Source organism: Zophobas morio, unplaced genomic scaffold, assembly GCF_036711695.1.
Source record: "Zophobas morio isolate AGI-343-1 ecotype UQ-CSIRO unplaced genomic scaffold, CSIRO_AGI_Zmor_V1 ptg000014l, whole genome shotgun sequence".
Taxonomy (NCBI): Eukaryota; Metazoa; Arthropoda; class Insecta; order Coleoptera; family Tenebrionidae; genus Zophobas; species Zophobas morio.
The window spans coordinates 13,355,144-13,371,745 of NW_026972119.1; the positions used below are offsets into that span (position 1 = coordinate 13,355,144).

The following is a 16,602-nucleotide window of genomic DNA, read 5'->3' on the forward strand; positions in this document are numbered from 1 at the left end:
GTAAATTTAATTTTTTTACACTAATTTGTTTTAACTTAAATTAATATATACTTTGTTTTGGGCTTTACTTTGTGATTATAGCGAATTATAATATTTTATTTAAGGTAAACAATATAAAAAAATAAACTTATTTCAGCGTTTTATTTATTGCATATTTTTTTCTAAAAATCAAAATATAAAAAACGTCTTAAAATGGACAATAAATGCCATCTCTAGGACGTCAGTAAATCACGTCAATAATTCATCACAAAATGACGACTCTAAGACGTCAGTACATCACGTCAATAGTTCGTGAGAAAATGACGTCATCTAGACGAGACATTTGACCGTCATTGGTACGTCAATATCACGTGAAATCTTTGGCCACTATGACGTAAATGATGACCATTTATTCACGTGAAAAAGACGACATCATGTTGCCTGGGTGAGGACTGACAAAATTAAGAATGAAAGGGGTAAATGACAACATGAGTAACTGCTAGAAACATGCTACCTGAAGAGTTAAATAAGAGAAAATTAAGATAATTTTAAGCTGGATGCGGCCTATTCAATATTCCAATAAACGGGATGTGATATTTGCTGAATAAAGATACAATTTGAAAATTTTACAAAAATATGCATAAATATGCACTTAATCGGTAAATATGCAGTAAGATTGAAAAATATGCAAAACATGCATTTTTTTAAAGCCCATTGTTTTAAAAAAGGAGTTATACATATGGCTAGAAACCTTTTTTTCTCTGAATATGTCGCATTTTAAGAAATATGCATTTTGCATACAATCCGAGTCTTAGTTATGTGTAATCGTTCTACTTGCAGACTTCTATTATTTCAAATAACTGAGAAATTTATTATAACAGAACAACTAAATTGGGACACTCTGTATACTTTTACAATTATATGTATCACAATCATCGTAAGCATAGTATTGATTTTGAAATTTCCACTAGTTGCGCAACTCACGTCTAGGGGGAGCGATGATCGCTAGCAGAATACCACACGTGTTGGCAGGCGGCTTGCACAAATTAATTTCACAACCGCTCACTAACCGGTTACGTTGTTCCTCCTCGTTGTCTGGCATTTGTTCCAATATGGCATATACCATTGTCGAAAGAGGCTCTCCATACTCACCTGACTACCGGGTTTACATCCGTAAGTCACAATTACTAGATATAACCTTTATCCACTCAACCTTGATCTTCATCTTGACCCCCGCAACTAACTCGAAAAACCGCCCCACGTTCCAGAAAACAAAAATGGACCGGTGTCACCCTTGCACGACATCCCTCTCATGGTCGACGGGTCAAAAAAGATCTTCAACATGGTAGTCGAAGTGCCAAGATGGTCAAACGCGAAGATGGAGGTATGTAACAACAGACACATTTTTCACATAAAAAGTAAAAAAATTGTAGATCACGATGAAAGAAATTCTCAACCCAATCAAACAAGACGTGAATAAAGGAAAACCGCGATTTGTAGCAAACTGTTTTCCTCATCATGGGTACATTTGGAACTATGGCGCTTTGCCGCAAACGTGGGAGAACCCGGAACATTTGGATGATGGGACGGGGTGTAAGGGCGATAATGACCCCATTGATGTGTTGGAAATAGGGTACAGGGTGGCGAAAAGAGGAGAGATCCTTCAGGTTAAAATATTAGGAACTATTGCTTTAATTGATGAAGGTGATTCAAACCCAAGTTTATGTATGGTTTGTAATACTGATAGTTTTTTATAATAGGGGAAACGGACTGGAAACTAATTGCCATAGATGTTAAGGACCCTTTAGCAGATCAAGTTAATGATGTTCAAGATGTAGAGAAACATTTCCCTGGGTTGCTGAAGGCGTCAGTGGAGTGGTTTAAAATATATAAGATTCCAGATGGGAAACCAGAAAATCAGTTTGCTTTCAATGGGGAGGCAAAGCCAGCTAGTTTTGCTCTGAAAATTGTGGATGAGGTATTGATTTTTTTTTCTCAAGGATGTTGGTGTATGGTGTATTTGTGTGGTAGTTAAATTCTATTACTATTATTAGGTACATCGGTTCTGGAAGTCTCTTGTCAATAAAGAAGTTGACGCCAAGGGTATTTCCTGGTAAGTGATAGTGGTTACTTATGCTTGACATTGAGTTTTTCACTTTAAAAATAAAATACCGTGACTTTTGTAGTGTAATAGTACAAGGCCGTTATTTGCTTCAAACTGATTGTTGTTGTGCAAAACATGATAGTGTAGTGCAAAATCAAGTAAAAATTATCTACTTTATGTTTTACAGTCTTATACTAGTAGCTGTTATCACAGAGATTTAAATGTAAAGTTGAGGTAAAATGCAACCTCAATTTATGATTGTTTAACTTTTAGTAGAAATTTATTATAATTTACACATGTTAAATGCTGCTAAGTACTTAAAATTTTGGCTCAAGGATAAATAACTCAGATTGCGAGGTGTACATTACATCGACAAAGTTGGTTGCATAACTTTGATTTCGAAATATATATTTTTTAATTATAAAGATAAATTAGAGGTCAAATTACTACTTTTAAAACGTTTCTGACGTGAAAATTGTCACGTCAATAAATAAGACGTATTTTTGTTTAATGAAAAATAAAAACGTAACCGGTGTAATGTAAATGGGGGTTATTGTTTATTTTTAATTTAATTTAACCCTATAAAGTTACAAGTACTTTGTGAAATTGATTACTAGAGATTAGAAAAGATTACTAAAGAAAAGTTACCCCCAAATTTCGAAAAACTACTTGAACATTTCAACTTAAGTAATTTAAACCAAATTTTTGTATACCTTTTCAGAGTTATGATTTGATGATTGTGTATCAAATTGCAGTCCATTTGAAAAATTCTTTGACGTGTTCAAGTGTTTTCATTAAATTGTCACTTCTGAGATTCATATCGGCGTGATTTTCTAATTTTTTATTTTTTGTGTGAAAAAGTGTGACGTGCTCCATTGTTTTTGTAAATGCACTTTTGAGATTTGTATCTTAAAATTGTGTTTGATTTTAATCTCAGTCGTTTGTGGAAATCGATAAAAAATATTTGAAAAAGCTGCTAGATTATTTATGGTTATGTTTAATCAATTACAGTTGAGATCAAGAAATTCGTGTTTTACTTGGCATCAACAACTTTTCCTTGAAATTGGCAGAACTGCTACCCCACTTACTTCTTGTTATGTTATCAGAATTGGCATAGTTGACGTTGACAATGGCGTTTAATAATTTAAATCAAAATTTAAAGTTTCATAACCTAACTTTCTTCATTTTTTAAACATTGGCATCCAATTAAATCAGGTTTGGAAATAGCAGCACAAGAAAATTTTTTCAGAAATGGTTAATTCTGTTGCCAACTCAAACAGTATTTGTTGTTCACGCCGTATATTCATTCTTCGCAATCATGATTGCTATTTTTCAATATAATTATCAAATATATATAAAATCAGAGAATTTTTTATTGGAATTTGAAAAATGTGTCTAAAATATCAGATCTACATACGTAGTGACAAATCTCAAGCAATCAGATATTCAGAAAGATTAACATCAAAACATTGTTTTACTTGAATTATCTTTAAAGATTGCTTTAAGTTAGGTAATATTTTATATCATATGATTGAAAAAATATTAGTCTTAAGGTTATTTAGACAAAACTTTCCTCGCCTCTGAATAAAGTCGAACAAATACAGCTTGTTCGAAAAATTATAAAATTTAATTTTGTGAATTATAATTTATTTTTTTATGATAACCCCTATAAGTTAAAATAAAGCTACGTGTGAACTGTTAAACTACTATGTTTCAAGTGAATTCTCCATAACAATTGACAACTATCAGTCCAGGTGTTTCGAAGGTTATGTGTCTAATCAAACTCGACGTAGACGACAGACACACTTATTTTTCGTACTCTGGGAGTTATGAAACGTCGAGAAAACACGAAAGCAGCCAGTCGCCCGATGAACCATGTATTCTAATAGTTGCGTCGCTTACGCTCGGGAAGTAAAAAGTCCTCTGATAGGCCATGAAATTTATTTTTAAAATAATTATGTTGGCACTGCATCTATGTCACAGTTTGTTTGATAGAAATATCGAAACTGGGGTGCTGTTGCCAACATCATCATTATAAAAATATATTTCATGGCCTACTAGAGGACTTTTTTCTTCGATAATATGGTATATTCTTTTTTGATTTAGTTTTTCAAACGCCCAACCTTCACAAGAAGTTCAGTATATTAGAAATTTCATGTAAATAGTAAAATGCTAACCAAAATTTGGCTAATCATCCCCACCACCAACGGGATGACGTCATCTCCAAAATTTACAATGTCATTTTATTTCTTTTATAAAATACGATCCTTTTGCACTTGTGTCGAGTTTTCACACCAGACGTCCAGATTTTTAGAAAAAATTTTTTTACTGATAACGCAGCAAAGAGATCCATCAATTTTTGGTTTATTTATTTCCTTTATTTTTTTGTTGTTTCTTTCGATTTACAATTTTTTATTTATTCAATTTTTCAAATTTTCAGACTTTGATTTTTCAGTTCCATTCAATTTGCAGTTTTTGGATTTCCAGTCTTCCGATTTTTCAATTTCTTTAATTTTCAATATTTTGATTATAATACATATTTCTTTTTTTTTATTCTTTACTTTTTCGAATTTTAAGTTTTTCAATTTTTAATCTTTCGATTTTTCAAATTTTCATGTTTGATTTTCACTTTTGACATTTTTCAAGTTTTCGTTATATACGTTTTCGTTTTTTTATTTTTGATTTTTCAATTTTACAGTTTCTTTACTTCTAAATTTTCCAATTTTTCGATTTTACAGTTTCTCTTATTTGTCATTTTCAATTTTTCGTTTCCTCAATTTTTCAAGTTCTAATTTTTCATTTTCCCGATTTTATGTCACAAATTTTCATTTTTTCAATTCCTTTATTTCTTGTTGTTTCTTTCGATTTTCAATTTTTCGTTTCTTCAATTTTTCGAATTTTCAGTTTCTCAATTTTTCGTTTTCACAATTTTTCATGTTCCCGGTTTTTATTTTTCAATTTGGCGAATTTTTAATTTTTATTTTCTCGATTTTATATCACAATTGTCCGTTTTTTCATTTCCTTTAATTTTTTTTTTTTTTCGATTTTACAATTTTTTATTTGTTCAATTTTTCAAATTTTCAGGCTTTGAATTTTCAGTTCGTCCATTTTTCAATTTAAAAATTTTTCACTTTGCAGTTTTTGGATTTCCAGTCTTCCGATGTTGCAATTTCTTTACTTTTCAATATTTCTATTTCATAATACATATTTTTTTTTTGATTTTTCACTTTTTCGGTTCTTAAGGTCTTTCAAGTTTTCATTTTGTAATGTTTCGTTTTTTATTTCTGATTTTTCAATTTTACAATTTCTCGACAAAATTTTCAGTTTTTCGGTTTGCATCAGTATTTCAATTTGGCAATTTCTCAATATTACATTTTTTCATTTTTTGATTTTTCATTTTCTCAATTTTTAATGTTTCCCTTTTCCAATTTTTTGTTTCCGATTTTTAGTTTTCATTTTCTTAATTTTTTAATTCTCACTTTTTCGATTTTATATCACAATTTTTCGTTTTTTCATTTCCTTTATTTTTTGTTGTTTCTTTCGATTTTTCAATTTTTCGTTTCTTCACTTTTTCGAATTTTTAGTTTCTCAATTTTTCGTTTCCACAATTTTCCATGTTCCCGATTTTTATTTTTCAATGTGGCGAATTTTTATTTTCTCGATTTTATATCACAATTGTCCGTTTTTTCAATTCCTTTTTTTGTGGTTTTTTTCAATTTTACAATTTTTTATTTGTTCAATTTTTCAACTTTTCAGGCTTTGAATTTTCAGTTCGTCCATTTTTCAATATTTAAATTTTTCACTTTGCAGTTTTTGGATTTCCAGTCTTCCAATGTTCCAATTTCTTTAATTTTCAATATTTCTATTTAATAATACATATTTTTTTTTTATTTTTCACTTTTTCGATTCTTAAGATTTTTCAAGTTTTCATTTTGTAATGTTTCGTTTTTTATTTCTGATTTTTCAATTTTACAATTTCTCGACAAAATTTTCAATTTTTCGGTTTGCATCAGTATTTCAATTTGGTATTGCTCAATATTACAGTTTTTCATTTTTCGATTTTTCATTTTCTCGATTTTTTAATTCTCACTTTTTCGATTTTATATCACAATTTTTCGTTTTTTCATTTCCTTAATATTTTGTTGTTTCTTTCGATTTTTCAATTTTTCGTTTCTTCACTTTTTCGAATTTTCAGTTTCTCAATTTTTCACTTCTTAAGATTTTTCAAGTTTTCATTTTGTAATTTTTCGTTTTTTATTTTTGATTTTTCAATTTTATAATTTCTCGACTTCCAAAATATTCAATTTTTCGTTCCTTCAATTTTTCGGTTTGTATCAGTTTTACAATTTGGCAATTTTTCAATATTACAGTTTTCCGTTTTTCGATTTTTCAATTTCTCAATTTTTAATTTTTTCCTTTTCTAATTTTTTGTTTCCGATTTTTATTTTTCATTTTCCTGATTTATTTATTTTCACTTTTTCGATTTTATATCACAATTTTTTGTTTTTTCATTTCCTTTATTTTTTGTTGTTTCTTTCGATTTTACAATTTTTCGTTTATTCAATTTTTCAAATTTTCTGTTTTTTTTTCAATTCTTCAAATTTTCAAGTTTGATTTTCACTTTTTACAATTTTCACGTTTTTATTATACCCTTTTTCGTTTTTTTTATTTTTGATCAAAATTTATTTGTTTATTCCCTCTGAAAAAATTGATGACGTCTTCTCAAAATATTCCCGAATAAATCCTCTCTGAAATATGCAAAATATTATAACCAGAGATTTCTTAGTAACCTAGATACGGTGATCCTATGCAAAAGCGAACATACGTTCTTGGCCAACATGTACACTATGCGTTTTGCTTTCCATCTTCTTTTACAGCATGGGAACGCAGGAGTATGATTTTGTAGGTCTTTGTTTAAACCTAGCAATTTACGATTTTGCGCAGTAAACCCTTAAATTCTGCTAGCGCAAGTCGGTTCTTAATTCATACAATCGCCGGTGTTTGTTAGTTTGTTCTAAGAGATTTCTTAGGTTATAAGATTTATATCACGGTTATAAGTTTAAATTGCATAGAATTTCTAAAAATGGGTTACAGAGTGTGTGTTGTATGCAAAGAAAGATCTAATAATTCTTTTGTTTCGCAAAAATATTACAAAGATTTTTAATAATCCCGACATGAACAGTCATTGCATTTCTCAGGGATTACTAGATAATCACAAAATACAATTGATGAAGGCAATAGCGCAAATGTATTTAAAAGTCCGCTTGCATCACGAAGCAAAACTGGTAAATTTTGCTTCAAAACAGGCGAAAATAGAAGTAAATTAGTAAAATACATTTTATTTAATAATGAGTAACTAAGATTACATTAAATCACCAATATTTAATAATAATGTTAATAAATCTATACCACAGCTGTACGTCTTATTTCTTTTTCGTTTTAAGCTCTCAACATTGTGCATGCAAATAAATACAATACGATTCTCTATTTATGTTAGAAACGTGCGTGGCAACAAAAACTTTTGACTATAAGAAAATTGTATTATGTCATTTTTCAAGAGTTTCGCTGGTGTGAATGATAAAGAAAAAGTGCGAAAAAAGGGAAGTCGACAGTCAAATTTATTCCAAGGATATTGTCCGTGTAATATTTTAATTTTAACATTACAAATCATTTTGGAGATTGCTTAGAAACTTTTCGTTTGCCACTTGTTAAAAAACTCGAGTTATGATTCTCTTTTATACCATTTTAAATCAGTGCGCCAAATTATTAACCAGTGTTAACAGTCGCTAGAATTAGAAGAAGATAACACTAGTATGTAGTGCATATTACAACGAGTAAGAGAAAGACAGAGAACTGAAAGTATGTCGACACTATTTTCATATATGTTGTTCCACACTTTGCTGCCCATAGCCGTATCTAGGTTACTAAGAAATCTCTGATTATAACTCTATACTTGTGGTTTGCAACCCACTCATAGTTTTTAAAATTACTTATACAGGGTGACTCAAAAAAATTATGAATAAATCAATGCTTTGGAATCTTGCTGACAGAGGTCTTTTTGAACATTTTTGACTATTTTATCACCATCATCTCTAATTTTTATTGGAGTTTTAACTCCTTTCTTTTCGTATAAAGAATACGTATACGCCGCGCGCCGGAATAGGATGTCGAGTTCGACACCGACACCGACACCGGTCTGAACTGAGTCTCGACATATAACGCTGCGTTATATTTTTATACAAAATGTTATAATAATTAGAAAAAAACTTGTTTTCATTTCTTCTACAACGTTGCCACGTGAATTTTCGAACCACTTTCTAGTTCCTCTGTTGGCGTGTAAAAATGCCATTATTTCTATTTTAAAAGTTGGTTAATAATAGATTTTCTCGATTTGCATTTAAAATAGCAGTATATGGCGTAATCTTAATTGTTTAATTTTTTTTGTATTGGTGCGTGACCACTAATAGCGGCTAATTTAGTGATCGAAAGATATAATCGTTTCTGATAATCTTACTTCATAATTGTGCCTTGTTACATTCTACAACAAAAACGAATAATCGTTGGCAAAATTCGTAAAAATAAGGTGTGGGATTCCAAACAATGGCGTACACTTAGTCACTTTCATGTAACGCCCTGGAAAATTTCGTATGTTATATATAATCAATTAAAAAAAAGTATGTTTTTTAACTATTGCTAGGATATATTTCATATTGTAAGTTTTCCAACGGCAACAATGACATTTAATGCGAAAAACTGAATTGTAATTTTTACCCAGTGTGAACACAACTCTTGACGGAAATGCATTCCAAATATCAATAAACGAAGCCAAGGAGGTAATAAATAAAACTCCGCCATATTCTCAGCCACAGGCAATCGATCCAATTGGTAAGTTTCCCTCAACCTCTTTAAACAATATAAATTTGAATCATTTTAGTCGATAAAATACATTTTGTTAGAAGAATTTGCATGTGTAGAAATGTAAAGTGTAACATGTAGACACCTGAACTAACTATACAAAGCATAATGTTCTTTTTTCAGAGGACGATTAACATAAATTGAAACCATAATGTTGTTCTTTTTTCAGTGGATAAATGGCACTACGTCCATTTAAAATAAATCATCAGGGAAGATATTAAAACTCACACGTCACATCAGTGCATTTATTTTAATTTTTTTATTAGCAAGGACATAAAGTATGCTTGGTGTTTTTGCTATAATTATTGTAAGTTATAAATAAAGTTTAAATTATTTAGGCTGTCTATTGTCCGCAATCACCACCTACTTACCTTAATAACGCATTAACTAGTGACATTTAACGTGTTTATTTTTACACTACGTTTCTGTCATTGTTACCGGAAACGCATGAGGAGGCGGTAAGCAGAATTTCAGATAGTAATTCTTAGAACACTAAATTGATAACATTGTTGGAAGTAATTAAAGTCGGAGTAATTTACGTTGCGGTGGATTTAGATTTAGTATGCATTAACCAAGTGATTTGTTTTGTCATTCATTTGCCTTTTGTGGCTACTTCGTAATCACATCAAATTTTTTCCATCCGTATTTTTCTGCTTTCCATGTTTAGCGCGTATTAATGTGATCAAGGCCGGCTAGAGCAGCCGATTCGACAAAAAATAAATGTTAAAAGGTGCGTTCTTGAAATAGTCATTGGTCCTAATGTCACCACGACCAAGCGTCGAGGCGTAAAAATACCACAACTTGAGGAATGTTAATCGTATTTTCAAACAATAAAATTAATGCGAAGATTTTTCTAGGCTCAGGTAAATGTCAACTATAATAGAAAATGCAAAAGTTGGTTTTACACTGATACAACTGCCCCCGGAGTGGGAGTTATTTAATGAGATTCTTGACCTTGCCGTTCACACACCAGAATTAGCGGAATTTGTTTAGAATTAGTGAAAATTGTTCGGAATTTATCAGAATTGTTTGTGTATTTTACTGCACACCCTGGTGGTATTGCTTGTATTTTTGAAGGCTTTGTACAAATGGAATTACTGGATCTCGTTAGAGGAAAATTGGTTAAATCTGTATTTATTTTTCATATTAAATTTTATTGTGTCGTTTTTTATAAAAAAAGATTTTTTGTTCAAAATTTAATTTTTAAAATTTAATTAACTTGAAATTATTGTTCGCAAGTCTGGCTCCTTGCCGACAGATCCTGGAGGATAAGTAGTAATAAAAAATAAGCAGAGGCAGTGTTTCGTTAATGTAACTTTAAAAAAAAAACAGATACGGTGATTCCATTATGTAATTACATGCCATTAAGTTTTCTGATTTAATGATTAAAATTTCAGAAGGAAGCTGCCGTGATAAAATTTGATCTAACGTCTGCTTTTAATTTATTTATGTTTAATTAAAAGCTGTTGAAATTGTACACGTTTTAAGAAATCATTCAAATGTTTATTACTGCTGTTAGGGCTTGGGTCAGCTCTAGTTTAACTTATTACTGAAAGTTACAAAATAACTCGTCTATAGTAAGTTGTTTTTTAGGCAGTATGTCTGTAATACCTGATCCACAATCAGACAAGACAAAAAAAATCATTCATCCTTTATAAGCAGTTTAAAAAATAGATATTACTAAAGTGCAAATAACATTTCATTCTAAATCATATTTTTTACACAAATTTATTGTATCTTTTTTTTCATGATGACGTCATTAACTTCTACTTAACAAAATGACGTCATTAATTTTTTTCCAGGGCTGATCAGATTATTAACGGAAACCGTAAAGAGTGCAATTTGTAGTTTCTAATTTAAATTCTAAATTAAAATTTACATTGTTTTTAAAAACCTGCCTACGTGAAGTTAAAAACAGGGATGGATAAATAAATCACATGTACAAAATCATTTTATGTTGAGAAGCAAGGTTTTGAGAACTAAACGTCAGTAAAATTTTTTGGGGATGAGTAGCTAAATTTTAGTAATTCCAGTAGTTTCGAAACCATCGATTAAGCTTGCCAATAGACAACAGACAAGTGGAAACGGGCGACCTACTTTTCCATAGTCTATGACCAATAAAATATGGAGACAACATGTAAGTAGCCATTTCCCTAACTTATTATACCTACTTTCCGGAAATAAAAAAAAAATTTAATCGTTGGTTAATATACGCTGTGTTTGCTAATTCGGATAATAATAACCCTTGTATTTTTTGAAAAACTTCGGCAGTCAATGACGAGGAGAAAATAGGATGATCTACAAACACAGGGTGGGTGGGCGGGGCTAGTATTTGCTAAGGCAAAACTGCACAATAATAAGAGTAGTCACTGGAATGAACACGGGGTCAGTGGGCGGGGCTACTGCTTGCTTATAAGACTCTTAAGAAAAAAGCTAATCTATAGAATGTAAGATTTAAAACAAAGTCAAAAGTGCCCATCCACCGCCCACCCTCTATTTTCTTAGAGAGTACATCATTTGCCAAATTCAGTCTTATCTTTACAAATACACCCACCCACCCTTTTATTTTCTTAGAAGGTAAGTCATTTGCCAATATCAGTCTTATCTTAGCAAATTGAAGCCCCGCCCACCCACCCTCTATTTTCTTAGAGAGTATATCATCTGCCAAAATCAGTCTTATCTTTACAAATACTTTCAACTAGATTACCTAATTTTTCGGTTTTTCAGTTTTTCAGTTTCCCGATTGTTAATTTTTCGATTTTTCAGTGTTTCAGTATTACTTTTTCGCTTGCTCAAATTTTCGTTTTTTACTTCTCACTTTCTCAATTTCACAATATTTCGATTTTTACTCTCCGAGGGTAAGCTAAGGAAGTATAGTAATGGATTCCATCGGACGAATGGTCACTTTTATATTTTCTTCACGTTTCATGTCCCCAGAGTACGAATAAAGTAGTCTCCCGTTTCCATCTGTCTCTCTGTCTGTCTGTATCAATTTTTATTAGGCAGTAATCTTGGAAACTGCTGGACCGAATCTTGTCAAATTTTGTATGTATGTTAGAAATATCATGTAGATCGTTAAATGTTAACCAAAATTTGGCTAATCATCCCACCAACAATTTGATTTGATGCGAATCCGCTTTCAGTTTCCTCGCTAAACGTTTAAATTTTGTTGGAAAATTTTTGGAAATTTCGAATTCACTTTTCGTGTTTATTGGAACAGATATTCTAACGGCGATCTCAAATTTGTAACTGGCGGAAGATTATCTACAATTTGACACCGATATTCGGTCGATTGAACCAATTTTAACCATCATTTTGTAAAATTTTCGAAAAATCGATAAACAAAAAAATCGAAAGACTAAAAAATTGAAAAATTGAAAAATTACAAATCGAAAACTTGAAAAATCAACAAGCTGAAAGATCGGAAAAAATTGAAAAATCGGAAAATTGAAGAAAAAGGAAACTGTAAAATCGAAAAATTACAAAAGGAAGAACTGAAGAAATGAAAATATAAATAATTAAAGCATTGTTTTTTTTTTCGAAAAACCTTGATCACTTGTATCTTCGAAACAAAGTGTCTTTCCGAAAATCATCCAAGGACAAAAAATCTTGAAATAATCCAATGACTAATTCCCTAAATTTTTGTCGCGTGTTTAAAAACATCCTGTATAAACTTCCTTGTTAATTTCATTCACGTGAGTAATAATGGAAAAAACATACAGGGTGAGTCACTAAACGCGCGGTCCTCGATATCTCATTAATTATATTAGAAATAGTAACTTTTTAGTTGTATGATTTTTTTTAGTAGCATACTCTAAAATGATTTTGACTAAGTATACAGAATATTTTGTTTCTGAGGCATCGCACGCAACATTTCTTTTTTTTTAATAATAATATATTTTTTTACATATTTTCATTGGCCTCTTCCTAAGATTTAAAACCACAGTTTATTTTTCAAATATCAATACGATGTTGCCACCTTATCCCAGTTTTCTTCAAATTTTTTGCCATTGGAAGGGTTCACAAAAAAAATTAATGGGGTTATTTTTAAAATCTGTCTTATAATATTTTGTGGACGGATAAATAAAGACACGCACTTTGTTTGATACCAATTAAATGAAATTTTAATATACAGAGTGTTTATAGAAAAGTCTAAAACTTTACAAGTTTCAAATATCGATATTTCAGTTTTTTTCCAATAGAACAACCTGTATTTAATTACTGCATCTTAGATTTTGTTGTTAGTTGTTGTAGTTCTGGTTCTTTTTTGTAACATATTATATATATTTTTCTATTAATGTTCCTGCGATTTTTTACTTTTTTGTATATCGACATACAGAAAGAATGGAAACAAACAATAGAATAAGATGCAATAATAAAACATTTGAAAAAACTGAAATATCGAAATATGAAAATTGTAAAGTTTTAGATTTTTTTATACACACTCTGTATATGAAGATTCAATTTTATTTATATCACAACAAAACGGATAACTGTGTTTATCTCTAGACAAAATATTGTTATACAGATTTTAAAGATAATCCTAGGGCGATTATTTTAGTGACTCCTTCCATTGCTAAAAAAATTCAAGAAAATTCGATTAATGGGGCAACATCGTATCGAACCTTCAAAAATAAACTGTGCTTGTAAAACCCAAAAAGAGAGATGAGTCAAAACAGAACGCTCTGTCTAATTAAAACTGATTTTGGAATATAATCCTCAGAGAACTATACAACGTTGGTCTGTGACTTTTTGTCTATTTCTAATAATTAGCGCTTAGTGACTCACCCTGTATACCTATCTAAAGCAGTACTCACAACAACAATATTAGCCCTTTTTAGCTGCTAAGCACCAGCTTTAAAGAAACTAAAAAATTGCCAAAAAATGCATTAAATCATTCAAACTTAGAAATATCTTCTAAACAGTCACTGAAATCAAATTGTGACGTAGAGCTTTTGTACATTTTTTACGATACAATCAGAGCTTTCAAAGTAATTTCTGAGATGTAAAATTGAACGCTATTTATCAGACACTACAACTTTTTACTGTAGAGATTGGTACCAAGTTTTTTTCTTAAATAATTTTTGAAAATTAGTTGAACAAAATCTTGAAGAGACAGTCATCTCAAGAAATGTGGACCTGTTTGTTGTACAAGCTGGTAGATAATATACACTGTGATAACCCAAACATCCCGCCTTAAATTGACATGTGAAAAAGTTTGAAAAGCCCGCGAAAAATTCAAAAATTTGGCCTTGGCTGTGATCGTCTGATAAAATGGGACCTACGTTGTGTGTTTTTTTTTTGTGGTGGAATGCGTTCAAATGGTAGTGGAGGACCCCAAGGGTTGGAAAAGTACCGCTAAATAAAACACAAAATATATGGAAGACACAAAATTATTTATTTTTTCACTGACAAAAAAAAAGCTGCGACTAAGTTGTGCCGGTTGAAGACACCTCTTAATGCTCAGCTACAAAAAAAACTTGCCTAACCTTGATGGAAATCAAATTAAACGTTCTGTATCACTGCAAAGATTTGAATATCACAAATTTAATAAAAACAGAAAAATCTGCATTAAAGTAAATTGATACAAATACAAAAGTTATTACGGGCGTGTGGCGGCAAATTTAAAATTATGGCAGTCAACAAGAGAACAAAATTTTAATAAAAACTTATATACAGCGGCAGCGGCACCAGAGTGCTGTAAGAGTGTGGCGATCGAACTACATATATCAATTTCATTCTGGAGCACAGCAAAATTACCCATAGGTGGCGTTGTAGCACGAGCGGAGTTTGGGGTCCCTGGTTGTGGCAGTTCTCCCACCACGACGGTGATTTTACTCTATCCTATCGGCAAGCACATGCCGCCCAGAACCCTTCTATCTAACGAAGAAACGTGCCGCGCTAACAGGCCGTGACGGTCCCAAACTCTTGGTTGGAAATCACGTCAGTTCGACAAAGAACCGCGCCCTCCGCTTCTGCCACGTGTTTCTGTCTTATTTAAGCTCAATTCCATTTAAATGTTCAATTTCCATAACTCTGATATTAAACTACAATCGAACAAGTTAGTGTTAAAGTTTCAAAAGTTTTAAATTCGCCATACACTCTCGTGAAATTTTAAATAGCAAAGGATTCTTATCTGAGATTAAGATTAGACGTCAGACAATTTATATGATGGAAACATTAATCAACAAAATATTTACATTAAAAAAATCTAGCAAAGATTTATCGAAACAACAAAAATCTGGTGTGAAGAAAAACTTGTGCAGACAAAAAAAAAATTGAGGTTAGGAACTGCAGAGCATGAAAATTTACGTTCAATTTAAATTATACAACAACAAAAATCACTGAAGTTAAACATGGTGAGATAGAGAAAAATTGTATGAGGTGAAAAACTGCAAAGCTAACAAAATTACATGAGATTAATATTTTATGTCCATTTCAGTTATTGGTTAATTTTTAAAAGTGAAGTTATTCTGCTGCATTGTGAGTCATGGCTTCATATTCCCCCAAAACGAACACAACAAAACATTGCAGGCAATCTGGAGGTTCAACATGGCATCGGACGAGTGCTCGGTTTGAAAATACTCTTTCAACATGGCCACTGCCAGAACAAAGAATTTACCTGATGTTAAATTACGTCACACTTTGTCAAGGATTCAAACAAAGAATTTACATTATGTTAAATTATGCCTTGATCCAAGTGACTGGTTGCTTAAAAACATTAGCTTTGAGAGTTTATATCGTGGACTGTCCCCAACTTATCCCAAACATGATAAATAAACACAAAATGCATCCGCCGTTGCGAGGTATGTGCGTCTCGGTGATATAATTTTCAATGTTGTCTCGGTGATGCGATGATGATAACGATGATAACTGCCTAAGGGTAAAAAATTTTTAATCCCTCCGTACCTCAGTACACGATATTATGAATTCTAACGCACTTTCCACGGTCCTTTTCCCAGAGTGGGACGTCAAGTTAATTTTCACTGTCGTAAATGAACTATTAGCAATCTTGTGTGAAGAATTAAGAAGTGTTATAATGTTATAATGTAACACTTAAGTATAAGCATCCAGAAACCATATTCATATATTGATGAACAAAGGATGAGTCCTGACTAAGTGAATCTCATGAAATCTCCTAGCAACTGCTGTTATCTGACCAATCTCTGACAGTTAAACTTGTGTTAGAACCAGTTAACGATTAAAATCCTAACATGAACTGTGAATTTACAAACAATAAAACAAGCTTACATCACGTGTTGGCGTCAGTCGAAAATTCACATATTTCCTCTTGGAAAAACCGCAGGAGTTTTGCGTGTTGGGGAAACTGTGGCGTCGTCATCAGTTCGATTAATTGTCGTTAAACAAACGCTCTCCCTTTTTTATTAACTAGTAACTACCAAACCAACTAAACTTAACCTAGCTTCACTCACACCAAAACAAAACAGTGACGCGCTCACTACCAACCCTGTAACTTAAATTCTCTAGGAGAGCTATCAACTACCAGGAAAAAACTAAACGTGCACATGGTTGCCTAAAAGGGACCAAAAAATCCCCCAAAAAATTTTGGGCTATAGATTTCGTCTTCCTGATTTTAAAAATAT

General features: G+C 31.4%; 1 protein-coding gene across 2 annotated transcripts; it reads left to right on the forward strand.

The window, feature by feature from the left end:
* Positions 1-954: 954 nt before the first annotated feature.
* Positions 955-9,333, forward strand: LOC135128542 (inorganic pyrophosphatase). 2 transcript variants are annotated; one of them, XM_064055401.1, is made up of 8 exons: positions 955-1,152; positions 1,248-1,363; positions 1,413-1,683; positions 1,740-1,957; positions 2,034-2,092; positions 8,859-8,968; positions 9,018-9,061; positions 9,122-9,157. In XM_064055401.1, exons 1-8 carry the CDS (start codon positions 978-980, stop codon positions 9,140-9,142), a joined length of 1,014 nt encoding a protein of 337 aa, XP_063911471.1. In that variant the 5' UTR covers positions 955-977; the 3' UTR covers positions 9,143-9,157. The 2 variants fall into 2 exon arrangements, with proteins under 2 accessions (XP_063911471.1, XP_063911472.1); XM_064055402.1 differs by lacking the exons at positions 9,018-9,061; positions 9,122-9,157 and adding an exon at positions 9,168-9,333 and having other exon boundaries at positions 957-1,152.
* Positions 9,334-16,602: the final 7,269 nt, after the last annotated feature.

Bases quoted from the DNA above. Each gene is read 5' to 3' on its own strand.
- LOC135128542 (XM_064055401.1), top strand. From the start codon at position 978: ATGATCGCTAGCAGAATACCACACGTGTTGGCAGGCGGCTTGCACAAA. The intron at 1,364-1,412 runs GTATGTAACAAC...AAAAAATTGTAG, and splicing joins GGTCAAACGCGAAGATGGAG to ATCACGATGAAAGAAATTCT. The intron at 8,969-9,017 runs GTAAGTTTCCCT...GAATCATTTTAG, and splicing joins ACAGGCAATCGATCCAATTG to TCGATAAAATACATTTTGTT.